Source organism: Cavia porcellus, unplaced genomic scaffold, assembly GCF_034190915.1.
Source record: "Cavia porcellus strain 051 isolate PalLab524CR breed Dunkin Hartley unplaced genomic scaffold, mCavPor4.1 scaffold_6, whole genome shotgun sequence".
NCBI lineage: Eukaryota > Metazoa > Chordata > Mammalia > Rodentia > Caviidae > Cavia > Cavia porcellus.
The window spans coordinates 46,360,141-46,377,143 of NW_026947489.1; the positions used below are offsets into that span (position 1 = coordinate 46,360,141).

General features: G+C 45.9%; 1 protein-coding gene across 3 annotated transcripts in view; it reads right to left on the minus strand.

Annotated features, from left to right (window-relative positions):
- The window catches only part of Atp6v0a4 (ATPase H+ transporting V0 subunit a4), a 79,215-nt gene that overhangs the window by 21,192 nt on the left and 41,020 nt on the right, over window positions 1-17,003 (minus strand). For all 3 annotated transcript variants that reach the window (XM_013158625.3, XM_013158624.2, XM_003475513.3), the window contains exons 11-14: window positions 7,236-7,386; window positions 6,346-6,485; window positions 4,661-4,818; window positions 521-614 (exon numbers count right to left, since the gene is read on the minus strand). In XM_013158625.3, the coding sequence (XP_013014079.1) occupies window positions 521-614; window positions 4,661-4,818; window positions 6,346-6,485; window positions 7,236-7,386 (543 nt within the window). The remainder of the gene's footprint in view (window positions 1-520; window positions 615-4,660; window positions 4,819-6,345; window positions 6,486-7,235; window positions 7,387-17,003) is intronic.

Here is a 17,003-nt window from a genome sequence, read left to right on the forward strand (position 1 = left end):
TAATAAGATAGTAAAACACATCCACATATCTCAGAAGGAAACATTGCCCACTGCAAGAAAATGCCAAAGTCAGGTACTTGGTGAGAATGCTAACCACCTAGTAGGTGTGCACATTTCCTGGACAGCCAGGGGCTTTTTAAAGAAAAGCGATCATTAACCACTGGTGGAATAAATAATGGAAAGAGAGGCAGATGTTGGAGAGCTGTGTGGAAAATGCTTGAGGGGCTGACAGAAGGGACACAGGGCATTCATTTGGCTCCAGCTCTAAATGTCACAAAAACCTTCAGTATGGGGGCCGGGATGTGGCTCCGTGGCACAGTCCTTGCCTGGCATGTGTAAGGCCGTGGATTCTATCCCCAGCACTATAAATATAAAACCAAACATCCTCCATTACAGTTATTCCACCTCAACAAAGATTTGTTGACTTGATGGGTTGTGATACTTCCTCCTCCACCATTCTTAGATCTTCTCAACAATACAGTTGACACCAGAAATGTTTCATCCGAGAAGAAATGCTTACCGGGTCGATCCCAAATGGATATGGGTTCCCGGAATACACTCCAGGCAGGGCTGGGTCCAGCTGCAGATGGGGAGTTGTTTCCACTATTTCAGCACTGCAGAAAGAGAAAGGAACAAAACAAAACAAAGTAAACATGGCCAGTCAGAGGTGGGAAGCTACTATGGTGTTGGTAGTAACAAACTTGTAGCCATCAAAGCCAGCTGTGGAGCATCTCCAGGCTCGGTCACTGAGGATCTATATACCATGTGCCAAGTATTGCCCCAGGTGCCAAGGCTATAGAAACTGCCCTCTTGACCAATAAGGACTTCAAAGTCTGAGTTTTCAGAGAGTCTTGGCCTGACTGGAAGGTCGCAGAAAAAATCAGTGGAGTGATGTGATAGAGTTCTTACCCAGCATGCATTGCATCCACAGCACCACCAAGAAAGGGAAGGAGGCGAGGAGGGGGGAAATAAGGATCAAGAACTGTCGTGCATCCAAACAGAGCTGGGTACAGGGGAGATGGAAGTGTATAGACATATATGGGAGAGCCTGTGAAGTCTCCCCAGGGTACACTTAGCTGGTCCTGAAAGATAGAGTGACTTTGTACACTGACATCTTAGCCTTGGAAATGTGTAGCCCCTTTAATGCTTTTTGTCTGCATTCCTTTTGCAGCCAGAAGAATGGTTGGCAATGGGAGCCTCAAGAGAACACGGACATTAGGGGTTGATGCCCTTTGTAAGAGTTCACCTCTGTGGAAGGGACAAAGAATGAGCATTTGAAATAATGCCCAGAAGGCTGAGCACCCTTGGCCAGCTGCCCAGGGAAATGCACCGGGCCTTCTACAGCAGATGCCAGGGTCTTGGAGAGTAGTAGGGGTCAGGAATCTAGATGATGCCGCCTAGACCCTCAGTGTACAATGGAGACAGCTGGCCTTGGTTGCCTACCCTAGACATAGTTCCCTGGCCAGTGGTTTGCAATCACTAGACCATTAGGAGAGATATATTTTGTGCCACCAAGGGAAGTGAGCATCCCCAACATGAGGGAACTAGCCTGGTTTCCATAGCCAAGCCACCACATCTTCTGTGGAACCTCGGCCCCCGAGTTCACCAACACCCAACACAACATCAGGCCATCTTGTGACCACGACAGAGTAAAACAAAACCAAGACTGGTCCACAGTCCTGATTGAACGCGGGAAAAAGAAAGACATTGTCCAAGCCACAAAAATGACCAAACACTGCCCATTCTAACCTAGGCCAAATTCTGTAAGTTACTTTGATACCCCCAGGGCCCCCAACCATGCAACACTTTCTGCTACCCTGCTTTGGTCAATGCACCCAACTTGGGCAACCACAGCATGCTCCTGGCTTCATCTTTAGCTGAAGCACACTGTCAAGTGCCAAAGAAAACAGGCTGTGACTCAGGTTGTGACTGGTGATCAAAGCCACCTCACTGTGTCCTTCAACTCTGATGGAGAATTGAAGCTTACTCTGCCTCCCCGATAATGAGGCCCTGATTTTGCTATGGATGACACCTGGGCACTCAGCTGAGCATTTAGGGCTGGGACACAGTGTCCTTCCCTGAGAAGTCTTGAGTTAGGGAAGGAGTCATCTGCAAGTGCGTGAGAAAGTCACATTCTCACTCACACCACAGAGCAACAAGATGCCGTTCACTTGAGTCTTTCACAATCTCACTCTGGGAAAAATGAAATTTCATGTTGATAGTTGGAAAAATTACGCATACTGAACCCATTTATAAGCTTATCTGTTTATGAGTCCTTTTAGGTAACTGTTCAGGACAGTAATTGCAAAGCCAAAAAAGAGAGAGAGAGAGAGAGAAAGAAAGAAAGGAAGGGGGGAGAGAAGGAAGGGAGGGAGGAAATGAATAGGTAGAAAGCCAGGCATACTGCTGCATACCTGTAATCCCAGATCAGAAGGCTGAGGCAGAAGGATTACCATGTTGGAATCCAGCCTGGGCTACACAGTAAGTTCAAGGCCAGCCTAGACTACATAGTGAGACCTTGTCTCAAGGCAACACACACACACACACACACACACACACACACACACACACACACATCTGTGTTCAATTTTATTATTCATTTTTCTTTAATTATTTTAATATTCTCAGTCTCTGCTACAAGAACCCAGGTCTACCAGAGAAACTAACAAACCATACTAAGGATTGTTCCCATCCATGAGTCTACACAGATTTCCCATCATCAAGCCCTTAAAACACTCGAGAAAGCTACTAGTTTAAAAGAAGCCTGAACAGAAATTTTTCTAACTGAAAAATTCTTGAATGAGATTGCTTAGTTATTCAATCCTTCCATTTATGTTTACTACAGATTGTGGTGAACAAACATTCAAGGAAACCCTTGAATTGTCTTAAATAAAAATTTTACAATGTTCCTATGCTTGGGAGAGGCCAGGAGGGCATTCAGGTATTGGTGGTCCTACCTTCACATCTGTGCAACCAGAAGTTTCAAACCAACACAGGAAATTTACACTGATTCCAAAAAGCTGAGCAAACATTTATTAGGAAATATCACTTGTGATTTTTAGCTTTGCGATTCTGCCCTGTAAGTGCTGTGAGTGTCAGACATGGGATGCATATAGCATAAGGCCCCCCAAAGTCACAAGGCTGTCCACATTTCTGTTTATTCCTCCCAGAATTCCCTATTCTGCAGGGCCCTCCTCTCCCCTCCCAATGCATCACACTCACCTAGGTGTCCAACCCTAAAATCTGACTCCCTCTCCATAAAGTCTGCATTCTGCCAGCTTTGTGTTTCAGTTGGATGTCTGTCCATCTGATTAAATGGTAAAATAGCTGTGGAATGCACAAGGGAGGTGTGGATGGCGGGGATTTAGAGAGCTCCCAGGCCTCTCTTTCCTGCAGCCCACACACGTCCTCCCCAGCTGTCGCCAATCCCCTGCTTTTCATTCTGTCAGCCACTGGACAAATACAGGGAGCTGGGGCTGCACAATCATCTTCTGCTCTTTGCACTAAACGCTGAAACTAAGCCACCCTGTGTAGCCAAAAGAAAGGCCCCGTGGGGAAATGTGGGGAGCTGGAGGTTGTGAATCTGAATAGTTCAGCACCTCCATCAGCCTTCACAAAAGCAAAGCCTGTATTCAGAAGCACCTCATGTGTGACTTCACTCCACCCACAGGTCCCTGTCTGGCAAAGTACATTTCAAAGGCCACCTTCTTCACCATGAATCCTTGCTTCCAAGACTCCAGTGAAGAGGACCAGGTCACCTGCTCCTCCACCAATTTTGGCAACATTCCCTGATACATGGCCCACACTCTACAATACAAGAGGGTGTTGAAATATATGGTGAATGTATAAATTTTTTAAAAATACATCGCAGTAAAAGACAATGCAATTAATTCCCCTCAAGAGACTCTCCGCTGGCTTTGAACATACTTATCCCATCATCTTTGACACTTGCTGAAGCAGTTCTGGGTGCCTTCCTCTTTCATGAGGGTCTTTATAAGATGTGACTCAAAAATATAGTGAATGCTGCTGCTGAGTGCAATCCAGGGCTAAGGCAGGCTCTTTTATGTGGGGGGGAGACAGGAGTCAAACTTAAGACCTCACACTTGCCGCATTGGCACTGTGCTGCTGAGCTATTTCCTCGGCCTGAAATGCAGGCTCTTAAAAGCATGGTAAGTGTTTATCCACTTTACTTACCAGGCCTGGCACCACCTAACTGGCTGCTCTCCAAAGTCAAAATGACCATGAAAAGTAAATGTTTTGAATCAATTCAAAACATCAAAGCAGCCAGCTCAGCTAAAGATATTCAAGAAAGAGGACTCTCAGAGCTGCTCCAGAAGGTGACAAAAACAATGGGGATAGGTGTGTTCAAAGTAAGGGGAAGCATTTGAGGGGGATTAAAGACAGTATATCTTTGATTGTAACGATTTTAAAATTTAATTACTCGTATTTTTTTATCACCCCTCAGATATATTTAATTAAGCTGAAATCTTTAAAACTAGCTCCCTGCATTAAAGTTACAACACAGTGAAAGAATTGACCCAAGTCTTGTACTCAGCAGATAAAACTGAACGGATTTGCAGTGTAGCTCTCAGCTGAGTCAAGTTAGACTCACCACACCATGGACACAGCCAGCAACCCCCGGGGTGAGCTGCAGACTTACTTCCATGTCCCGTTCCTGAACATAGGCTGGACACTCCAAGAAGAACCAAAAATGTTGAAAGACTTGGAGAAGCAGTCATTGTAGATCAAGCCCGTGTAGATGGAGAAGATGCCCATGAGCAGGATCAGGTAGCGCCCGTGGAAGAAGGTATTCCAGATCTGGCCCCACAGAGACAAGAGCAGGAATGTCAGATCCCCAGAAGGGAGGGTATCTGGGGACATTTCTAGCATCCCTGGGATGGGCACTCTTTGGAGGGGCCACGTGACCAAGGCAGGCATTGACAATTCAAAGAGGAGCTGTACACATGTGGTAATTCCCTTGAGCTTATGGAGGCGAACACCAAAGTCCTACAGTGGGCTGGGCACAGTGGCACACCCCTATCATCCTAACACTTGGAGGCTGAGACAGGAAGATTCCCATACATTCCCATCCAAGGCCAACAGGAAGACTCCTATAGGTTCAAGGCTATGTAGTGAGACTCTGTCTCAAAAACAAAAACAGAAACAAAAGTAAAAATCCTGGGCTAGATAGATTTAGATAAATATATACCTGTTTCTTTTACAACTCCAGTTAGAAAACAAACTGAAGCACAAGTCAAAGCCCCACCTGCTAAGTAAGGAAGGGTCTGGACTTTGGTCTGCAATGTTTCAACTGCCTCCAGGCTACAAATCTAGGCCAAGTCACACCTACCCTCCATGGGGTCTTGTCATTGTGGAGCTGGGTCTCTGGTATCTACACCTGCTAAGAGGAGCAAAACACTTTCCTGTAATCCTACACAACAGGTCATTCATTCCAAGAACGGCTGCAGAATCACTTTGCAGCTTTAAATGGCTGCCACAGGAAGTGACATTTGTCAAACCTTTCATGGAATCTGTTTTGGTTGCAGGTTGATTTTGCCCAAGGAGGTTGCTTATGATTAGCACATAGCGGCATCACGGGCTTGCACTAATTAGCCGCACCTGTGTAAAGGGGCACCACCCCTCCCAGCCTTCAGAGTGTAGCCTTCAGAGTGCAGCTGGAGTGTTTCCGCTTATCAACTGCACTGCCATGATGACAATGTGATGAACTTTGACTCAGCGATAAACTTTAACCAATGCAGACTCACGAGTTCAGCTTTCCTCACACTCTGCAGGGAGACCTCTTGGAAAATGAGGAACCAGGTGGAAGAGGAGAACACAATATTTGGGATTTCTCCAGGTTCCCTAAGAACCTGGGTCACGGGCTGGGGGGGGGGGGACTCTGTCATGAACAAAGATTTATTATATTTTCAGTTTAAAAAAATTAAAGAAATCTGCAAATAATATGTACTACTTGGATGCAAGTCTGTAAAAGTTATGTTTTGGCATGAAGTTCACACACACAAATTAGGAAGCTATCTAGGACATTGTGACTCTACCTAGGTGGCCGGATTACTGTATGTTCCAAACTTTTATATGATGGTGTATTGCTTTTATCAAAACAAAAAGGGGTTAGAAACAAAATAAAGGGGAAGAAAATCAATGCCTTGTCAAGCCTGAACAAACAACAAAAACCCTGCTGATCAGATGACATTGATTTGGGCTCCTTTTTGCTTTCCATCTCTCTTCATTTTTCATAAGCACATGTCCCTCCTTTAGGATGAAAACACATGCACGTTACAACACTGTGCCCGAGGAAACTTGGAGAGAGGGCGGCTGAGCACCCACCTCATTGCTGCTTTTCTGGGAGAGCAATCGTTGCTCATTGAGTACCATCCAGAGGGCTCCCAGCAGCATCACCGCTCCGTGACCGCAGTCCCCAAACATCACAGCGAACAGGAAGGGGAAGGTGATGATGGTGTAGGGAGCTGTGGAGATGACACCCACGTCAGCCCGAGGCCTCCCAACATGCTTTGTGCCACCCACTCCCATGAAGATTTCCCCATCCCAGCTGGTTCACCTGCATTGATTCTTTGTTCTTTCTATTTGTTCTCCGCCCCTCCCTACCCTTGCTTGGCTCCCACATGCGTGAGCTCATCCATGAATAAGGATTCTTAATGTCTTTGCCTGAGATCATAATGTTTAATGGAATTGAAAACCAGTTTTTGATCTCTCCGTGTCTTTGGTGTTTTTCTATCACCATCTCTGTCTTCACCACTGACATGCAGCACATCCCACTTTGAGGGTGACAAGTTAGCTGGGACTTGCACACAGTACTTGGCTGAAGGGCATCTGGTCTACCCCTCTATTACCCAAACCAGGTTACTGAGATCACACAGCATTGGGGCATTCAACATCCTTTGACCCCAAGCCCAGTGTCCTTTTGTCTTTCCTACCCAATAACTACAGGTTTATAAAGATACCCAGCAATGTCCCTGTATTATCAAAGGAAAAACAGAATTCTGCTGCCCACAGTTTAATGCAGAACAGATAAAGACAATGAACAAATGCTTTCCCAGTCGGTGTATACTGGAGATGATTCAAGACGTCAGGAAACCAAGTAAGATTTTAGGAATGTCACAGTTTTCAGAGTCACCTCCCAAAACCCCTTAGAGGTGAACCTTACCTGATTGCCACTGTCAAGCTGCCTCATTGTGTGACAGTGCATCCCATCCTACCTGGGTTCATCTCCCGGTAGCTGCCAACGCCATATGCATCAACAATGTTCTGGAAGCCAGCTGTGAATTTATTGGTCCTGTTAAAGGTGGGAGGGGCTGTTCTCGACTGCACTTCAGTCATGATGGGGGCCATGGAGGAGCCACTTAGTTCCTGCAAAAATAACAGGTGTTGGATATGGAGAGGAGGGAGTCTCAGGATGGTGCCAGCTCAGGGTTCTAGGCATCATTTAGGGGCATCGCTTGACTCAGAATGGTGACCTCCACCTGTGAAAAGCCAATGGCTTCTTAGGTAGTGCCTAATTCATGTTTCAAGAGAACCTTCAAGAGAACAGATTCTTTCCTCTCTGGCCCTGCAAATGCCTGCCTTATGCCTCAGATCTAGACTTGCACTTTTCCCTTTCTCCCTACCTTCTTGCTCAAGAACGCATCCATTCTGCCAGTTTATTCCATCACCCAAATGGCGCTAACCCTTCCCTAAGTCTTAATTCTTTCCTGATTGCCCAGTTGGACATGCAAACTCCCGTGTCTCACCAACCCTGCAAGATCCAGGAGCCTCAAACTGAATCCATCTCCTTGCCCCAAAGTCAGGTCCTTTCCCTGCTTCTGACACCGATCTTCTGTTGGCCCAGATTCCTGGAACTTAGGAATTGTCACGCTTGTGCCTCCTTCCAACCCACTCAGTGATCCACTGTCAGAGCTTGCTAATAATTCTCCCTTCCTGAGTGCCTTTCCTGCTGATTCCCACAGTCCTGCCCTGGCCAAGCCTTACCATCCCTGTCAACCTTGTCACCTTCCATTTATCTTACACCCCAGAGAGCCAAAGTAGTCTTTTCACGGAACCAACCAAAAGCACTAGAGTACTTCATTCACATTATTCTCCTGCTCTAAAGTCTTCAAAGATGTCTGAAGTCTAAAGAATGAGATCAAAACCCTCATATCTTGTAGTCAAGACTTCTTTACAAGATTGAATTGACTGAGTCAGTGGGATTCCCCATTCACACCATTGCACCTTGTTTCCTGTGGAAATAAGTCAAATCCCTTCTCCATTTACCAGGTCCACACAATTCTCCATGCTCTCCATCTTGGGCACCTTTCAAAGACATCCCAAGCCCCAAGCGCACTTAGATGGAATTTAGCACCAGCTGAATGAGTGCTCATGCTTCTCAGTGTCAGTCCTCCTGACTACGCCATGGCCATGAGGTGGATGTCAGGACAAATCTCATCTCAGAGAAGAGGCCACCAAGACACAGGTTAAGTAACTGCCTCAAGGTCAACACAAGGGAAGGTGTTTCCTGTTGTATTACTGCCTTGTCTTATCACTGTGTGATCAACATCTCCCTCTGTAGCTTCTTTGTTCTTTTCTTTCTTCTTTTACACACAGCCTGAAGCAGCTGACATCATGCCTAGCAAAGGTGACAACTACTCATTGTTGATGCTAATGACAGCACCAAGTATTACAGGCAGGCAAATCAGGCAGAAGACACAGGCAGCCAGAGAGGCTCCGGGGGCCCCAGGTAGAGTCAGGACATTCAGGCCTTCAACTGAGCAGGAGCCTGGGGTCAAGAGTCAACAAGAACCAGGTGGACATTAAGTCCAGGGTGTAATGAGTGAGGAGACAGCAAGGTGATGGATGTCCACCATGACAGCTTTGCTCCTAAACAGCTGGAAAACATTTTTCTCCTCACTTTGTTCCTTTAGTGAAGCACCTGGCTAGGAGAAAGCCCAAGAGACAACTCAGCCACACGCGAACTCCCGCATGCCTGATCCTCACTGGCCCAGTGCTGGTTTAAGTAAGCTGGGTTTAGTCTATGGACTGATCTCAGCTTGGCTTGGTGAGTCTGAGCCCTGGTCAGTGTTCGGTATTAAAACTCCTAGACAAAGAATCTCCAGTGCAACCCCCTTCTGGTCCCCTCCCAACTATTGGGAGCTATTTCTGTCTTCTTAATAGACTTTTCTCCTGTCTACCTCCTTTCTCCTTGACTTCTTCCTTTGATTGTATGAGTCATAGGCCCAGATTACATCATTATACAACCGTATACCCTCCCTTCGCACATGCCCTCTCCCATCTTCTATCCACATAGGGGTTCTCCTGCTGTCTAGGGAAATATTCTTATTACTTCAGAAGACTGAAGAAACTATAATCCAGTTTTACACTGTTGTGTGTACCTACAGTCTCAGCTTCTCAGGAGGCTGAGGCAGGAGTGTTGTTGTGAGTTTGAGACAAGCATAGGCTATAAAGTGAGCTCAAGGCCAGCCTGAACAGCATAGTGAGATCTTGTCTCAAAAATGCATACACACACACAAACAGGAAAAACTCTATCCAGGTAGACTACAATGCGGGGACATAGGAGTACTTAGAGGTTAGGAGAAACTGTTTCTGAAAGGATTTTGCCCTAAAATATGTTAGAGAGAGCAGTGGCTCAAAAAGGGTCCCAATCGGGGCTGGGGATTTAGCTCAGCGGCATAAGCGCCTGCCTTGCAAGCAGGCAGTCGTGAGTTCGATCCCTGGTACCGATAAAAACAAAAAAGACCAAAAAAAAGGGTCCCAATCAGCTGCTTGCACATCATGAATGCCCGCCCTAAGCATCACCCCCTGGGAGAGGTTATATGTCTATCTCATACCCCATGTTCTGGTAGAGAAAGCCAGGCCACCAGTGATTGTGGACTTCTCTCCATGTCCTTGGAATAAAGGCTATTTTTACTTTAAATTCTCACTCTTTTATGGCGCTGAAAACCCTATCATTTGGATCCCTGACTGGGAAGGCAGCGTGAGTGACTCCTGGGTCCCCCAGTTTGAGTCCCCCTGCTAACTCACGGGCTGGACCGTATCTTGGATTAATTCCTCATTTCTCAACAAATGGGAGCTGCTCAACTTGTTGCCACCAGCCTGCAAACAACACCGGCCTATCTCATTTACCTCAGATGAGCCATTTTCCATCTGGGGTTTTCTGTTACCGTGGGCCGGGCCCACGCTGGATTACCCATTCCATCCCTGGACTTAGGTAGCACTTCTCACGTTCCTTGGATGGTCCGAGGCAGAGCCGTTACTCCGGTCTTCTGCAATCCTGACCCGGTGCCTTTTGGTGATGGCCAGTGGGTTGGAACTGTCTTAATCATGCTTCCAAAATAGGTAAGGATCTATTTGTTAAGTGTGATATGGGACAATTTTCACATTCCTTGAGGGAGAGCCAGAGCTCTCAGACCTAGAGACAAAATTGTTCTTTTGGTTCACTTTTAATTCAGTCATGGGGAATACTATTTCCTGTCCCCAAAAAGCACACCTCTGGAGTGGCTGGTTCATAACCTTGGTACCCATGGCCTAAAGAAAACTATAAGAATTAAGCAATTAATCTTCTACTTCCAGGAGGCATGGCTGACCTATGAGCTTAATGGCAGTCCATGGCCTAAAGGGGGGACGTTTGACCCTTGTATTCTCAAAAATTTATATGACTTTTGTTACACTGGTGACAAGTTAGCAGAAATTCCATAGGTACACGCCTTCCTTACCCTAAGGATGTACTCTTCTCTCATTAAATCATGTACGGCAGCTCAAATATTTTTAGCTAACTCTACTGTACCAGAAACTCTCCCCTCAATACTCCTTAGATGATGTGCCCCTGTCTTTACTCCCCCTCCTCTCTATCCCCGAGATCAAAATCCTGCAGCCTTCTCAGCCAAAGGTTTCTATACCCGCTGCACCGTCCTCTCCTCCCCCTCACCTACAGTGGCCTCTAATCCTTCCCCAGGAGTTTCTCCCCAGTCTCCAACTTCTCAGTCCCCACCCCCACCCAAGCCATCTGTTCCATCTGAGGGTTCTTTGTCCTCTTCCCCTGCATCACCATTTTCTCCATTGGCTCACCATACGTGGTCTCGGGTGTTCCAACCTTCTGGCAGGCCACATGGTTGTCAGCAGCTCGCGTGGAAGACAGTCGCCATCTTGCAGCCCTCCACCACATGACAGGGTGCCACCATCCTGGGACAGGTCTCAGGGACAATGGCCACCCTCTTTTGGCCCCTCGTGTGATCAGCAGCAGCCATCCTGCTGTGGCTCACATCGTAACCTGCCAACAGCCTGTTTCCTTGTTACATGGTGAAGAGCGGCTGTTTTGTAGCCAATCATCAGATAATTGCCCACATATGCCTGATGGACAGTTGGCCACTTGTTGGCCATCTACTCCACAGCCTTCTCAGCCTTGATCTCTATTCCCACTTCAGGAACAAGCTGGCCCCAAAGGCTTAGCTAATATTCATATTCCTTTTTTCCTTTCTGAGCTATCTCAGATTAGCCATAAATTAGGTTCCTTTTCTGGTATTCTTATTTCAAGAGATCTCTATTAATTGATCTAAAAAAGGTTCACACTAGTCTATTTATTATAGTCCAAATATATTTGAGTGCACTCTGATTTTATAAGATGATTGTCAGTCCATATATCTGTTGTCTGTCCATTTGCCTGCTCTGTAAACAGCTGTTTCTTTTTATTTGAGCTCAACAATTTTTTCCTTCTCTTTTACATTTTCAGATCATTTAATCAAGGTTCATTTGGGTAATAGATTTAAAAAACATGTTTTCACCTAGGTTGCCAGCTGGTCAAAATTATGCTAAAATTGGTTAACCAAAATCCTTTGGGGTGAGGATACACTGGACAGGACTTCAGTTGGATTCTCTTTTGCAGGGATGCATCAGGTCTTTTCCAGAAAAATGTTATATGATTCATATTGGGGCCATAATTAACTATACCCAGCTGGTGTTAAATGACACCACAGCTGATATCTCTCCTAAATAAAAAGGTAAAATTAATAAAACAGGCCATCCTCCAAAAATCAGATGGCATTAGACATTCTAACAGCACAGAAGATACTTACACAATTGTAAAATCTAAATATATGCAATGACAAATGAATGGCATGTCAGTTCCTAAAATTCCCTGGACCTTATCTTTATCCTTCTTATGGGAAGCCATTACTAAAGTTATAATCATAAATACTCTGTTGATTGAATTATTTGACTCCTGTATACTTAATTGATTCTTTGCCTTTGTCTCCTTTAAATTTAAAGCTGTACACCTACCCAGGATAAAAACCAGATGTCTTGTGACTGTGGAGGAGACAGATACCTTCTACTGTGGGCCAGATCCCAAGACAAGAGGTTAAACTTGGTTCCCCAAACCCTACAGAGAGACTTTCTTAATGTGTTTTTTCTTGTTTTCAACAACAGCGATAAAAATCAAAAGAAAAGATAACACTCTAATCTTTTAGCAGTGACACTTGGAGCTCTGAGACAGGTAAACCAAGACAAGGTAGAGCTGCCTGAGACCCTCCTGCAGACCATGCTTAAGTGCAACAAAAAAGGACATTGGGCAAGAGAGTGTCCCAACCCTGGCATTCTTCTGGGGCCTTGCCCTCTATTGCAACTCAAGGGCCACAGGAAGAGCAACTGTCCTAGCTGCCAGAGAGCAGGTAAGCCATCCTCTAACTCATTGCCCTCATAGGAGATCTCATCACCACCAGATTCATTGCTGGCTGATCTGCTCGAACTTGCTGCTGAAGACTGATGGGGCTTGAGGCCCACAGCCCTCCATTAAGGTATCCTCCTCAGAACCCCAAGTCCCACTGGAGGTGTCAGTTAAGACACTCTCTGTACTTGTGGACATATAGGCCATGTATAGCGTTCTTCCTGAGTTTTCAGGCCACTATATTAAGTCCTCAGTCTCTATAGTGGGTGTTGATGGCCAACCTATACAGCCTTTGCAGACAGGGCCTATTTCATGCAGGTTCCAGCTCCCTTCTTCTCTATTCGATCCCATAATTTGAGGTACCTCCAATCCCACCTGCGCTACCCATGCCATGCCTATTTTAATTCATCTCAGGGATCCTTCAATTTTTCCTTGCATTCCCCAATATCCCATAGCTCCCTAACATTTACAGGGACTTAAACCTATAATTAAGTGCCTTTTAGACAATGGTTTTCTTAAACCTACCCATTCACCCTATAATATTCCCGTTCTCCCAGTATTCAAGCCTGATGGGTCTTATCATCTAGTGCAGGACCTTGAGGTAATCAATAATGACATTAACCCAATCCACCCAGTGGTGCCAAACTCTTATACCATGCTCTCTCATATCCCTCCCTCCACCACTCATTTTACAGTCATAGATCTTAAAAATGCCTTTTTTTATTCCTTTGTGTTTATTCATATTGACACTCTGACAGCTTACACCTGTCATCTCTATAGTAAAACCTTTCCTCAGAGACACATAGCACCCCCTTCCTTTCCTATTTATCAGTTTCACAGACACAACCCTGGTCAGGACTGACAGGTAGATTTTACGCACATGCCCTGCCACAAAACTCTCAAATATCTTCTCACCTTTGTTTGTACTTTTTCAAGATAGAAAAAGCCTTTCCCACAAACAGGGAGACTGCTGATACACTTACTAAAGTCCTGTTACAGGACGTCATCCCAAGGACTACAACCAAGGTGGAGTGGCCCCTACCTGGTCTTCTTGGCAACCCCAACAGCAGTCAGAGTTGCTGGACTGTCATTTTGGTTCCACAACACTCAAGGTAAACAGTGCCTTCCCAACGCTGAATGTAACCATCCTGAGTGGTCACCTCATCTTCTATCTCCCACAGCCTCCATCTCACCAAGGCCTCACAGCCACAACTCTCAGGCTAAGTCATGTTTTGTTATCCAATTTGGTTCCTAGTCCCTTATATTCTATTAATTAATTAGTTTTACAGCAAGACTCTTGACACTCTTTCCTAAAGACTCCCACATCACGCGTAAAATCATCTTCATGTTATTCTACGTAACAACTATCTTAGTTCTCTCTACCCTCAGCTGTTTGGTCAAACATGAGATCCCTGTGGGCCTAGGCTCTTAGCTCCCTTATAGTGACACAGCCACAGCTCTCCCTCCTCTAGTCTATAATTTCCCAAATATGATTCAATCAGGCTTTATATTTCTCATGTCTCTTATTCTTTCCAGCTCAACTCTTGGACCAGAGACAAGCCTACCTACCTACACTTTTAACTTTTACTTTTAACTACACTTTTAAGATAAAGAAATAATTACTTCTCATAACTTCCTCCTAACCCCACACTTATTTTTCACAATTCTACCTAACCATGGTCCTGATGGAACAACATACTTAAATCAAAGGCACCTTTCCTTCTACCTCCCCTGGGTCCTGAAGTATGATAGCGGCCTGCCTCCTCATAGCCCCTTGTCTCTGTTTTTCAGTCTAACATGCAGGCATTCACCAATAATGAAGCTGTCCTGGCTAAAACACCTGATACCAGCTTCTGCATGGGCATCGACCATCACCCTGTCAACCTTCCTAAACCCCAATATGTGCCCCCCAGCAGGAAGTAGTAAGAGAGAGACTTCATCCTTTTCCTAACAATAAAAAGAAGGAAATGAAAGAATTTTGCCTTAAAATAAATTACAGCTGCCAGAGAGCAGTGGCGTGAAAAGGGTCCCAATCGCTGCTCACGCGTCATCAATGCCCACCCTAAGCACCACCCCTGGTCAGAGGTTACATGCATATCCCATACCCATGTTCCGGTAGAGAAAGCCAGGCCACCGGTGGTCATGGAGTTCTCTCCACGTCCTTGGAATAAAGGCTATTTTTACTTTATATTCTCTTACTGTTATTGCGCTGAAAACCCTATCAGTTTCCACATTCAAATCCCACTTCCTGGCTTCGGCACTGGTTGAGTTACTCCTACTCTCTGTGCCTCAGTTTCCTCCCCTGTACAAAGGGAATAAAAACAGCTCCAGCCTCCTCATCCATTCCCACCGTGAGCTCTTTGCTGACAGGCCCCTCAGCCTGAAAGCTCTTCCTCCACTCTGGAACATTTAGGGATGTCTGCCCCGAAGCCACCTGCCCAGACAGGCTCATCTAGCAACAGCCAACATGAGTCCCCTGCTCTCAGCAGATATACAGGAACCAGACCAGCTGCCCCCACCCAGCCTTCCACCTAATAGGGTTAACCTCCCTGACTCCCCAAGAAATCACCCAGACAAGCTAGCCACACCCTCCAGCAGGAACTAAAGGTCACGGCACCTTCTTGCCACTGCAAAGTTTACTCTCCAGAGGCCTCCCAAGTGACAGTCCCAAGTGTAACCCTATTGCACCTGTGTGACATGTGCTGTCCTCGCCAGGCCCTGAATACATCATGTGAGTGCTATGGTTTAAATATGAGGTATCCCTCATAGCCTCAAACTGAAGGCTTGACTCCAAAGTAGCAGTTTTTGGGGGTGAGGCCTAGAGGGGCTGGATCATAAGGGCTGGAACCCAATGCTTAGGATTATTGCCAGGTGGCAGCATTAGGAGACGGGGCTAGCGATAGGGAGCACCTTTGAAGGGTGTATCCAGCCCCTTTCTCCCTGCTTCTGGGCCACGATGAGGTGAGGGCTTTGCTCTGCCACACCTCCTACCATGATGCTCTGCTCACCCGAGACCACAGCAAGGCAAGCAGATGACTAGTGAACAAAAGCTCTACAACTGGGAGCCAGAGTAAACCCTCCCCTCCTCTCCTCCCTCCTCGATTTCCCAACCACTACTCATCACTCCCAGAAACTTCATCCTCACAAGCTTGCACACTGTCTGCGTCTCTTTCTAGAAAGTCTGTAGGCCATAGTCTGTCCATGAGGCCCTGAATCAGTGAATGCCCATGACAGTGAACACAGAGAGTCTTAAACTACACATGGTGTACAGTATTTAGCACTACTGCTGGCGCACAGAGAGCCCCCTGAATCTTTCAGCTCTTACCCCAAGTGCTTGGTTTTATTTGCCTCTCTAGCCATGCTGTTATCTCCTCAAAGTAGCGTGTGGGACTTTTTTTTTTTTTTTTTTTGCAGTTCAGGGGATTGAACTCACAACCTCGCGCTTGCCAGGCAAGTGCTTATGCCGCTGTGTTAAAACCCTGGCCCTTAGCGTGTGAGACTTATGCCATACTACGGTCACAACTAGTAGAGTGGCTGGCACATTAGTGCTTCAATACACACTTGAAGATCAGGGGAATGTTGGCTATTTGTCAAATACCGAAAACAAATGTGTTTCCCTTATGTGCCTACCACTGGGTTAAGAATTAGAGACGAGGGGCTGGAGGTTTAGCTCAGCGGCGCAAGTGCCTGCCTTGCAAGCAGGCAGTCATGAGTTCGATCCCTGGTACCGATAAAAAGGAAAAAGACAAAAAAAAGAATTAGAGATGAAGGAAAAAATCCCACCTGCACAGCTCAGAAAGTTGACAGCTTTCAAGAGTCTCACAGAGGACTGATGAGGCCAGGTGTGACCGCCTCCCAATCCCCAAATATTGTGTGCAGCATTCTAAGAATTATAATCCTTTTTTTTTTAGTTTTCCTCGCAATCCAAAAAGTTGTATTTACAATCCCATTAAGACGTTACTGGAACCCCAACAAGTTAATTCCAATCTACCACCTCCAATGCAACCTTTGGTGAGCGTAAAGACACCAAGACATATTCCAAGTTAAGGGCAGCCAAGGGGTCCTAAATCCAACCCCAATGAGGACGTGTAGACAAAAGCCCTGATCCTCGGCCTCTCCCAGAATTTATTATCTTATGAAGAAAGGGGTGGTTTGAGGATGAGTGACAGTGAGGATGGCCGGAATTATGTAAGTAACTTGAGCTGGCTGGCCAGGTAGGGAGAAAAGCATCTCTGCAAAATGCAGAGATAAGGATATGCAGAAGGATCAATTTGCTTAATTCAATTAAGGTAGCAATTGAATTGTTTTAGGAGGC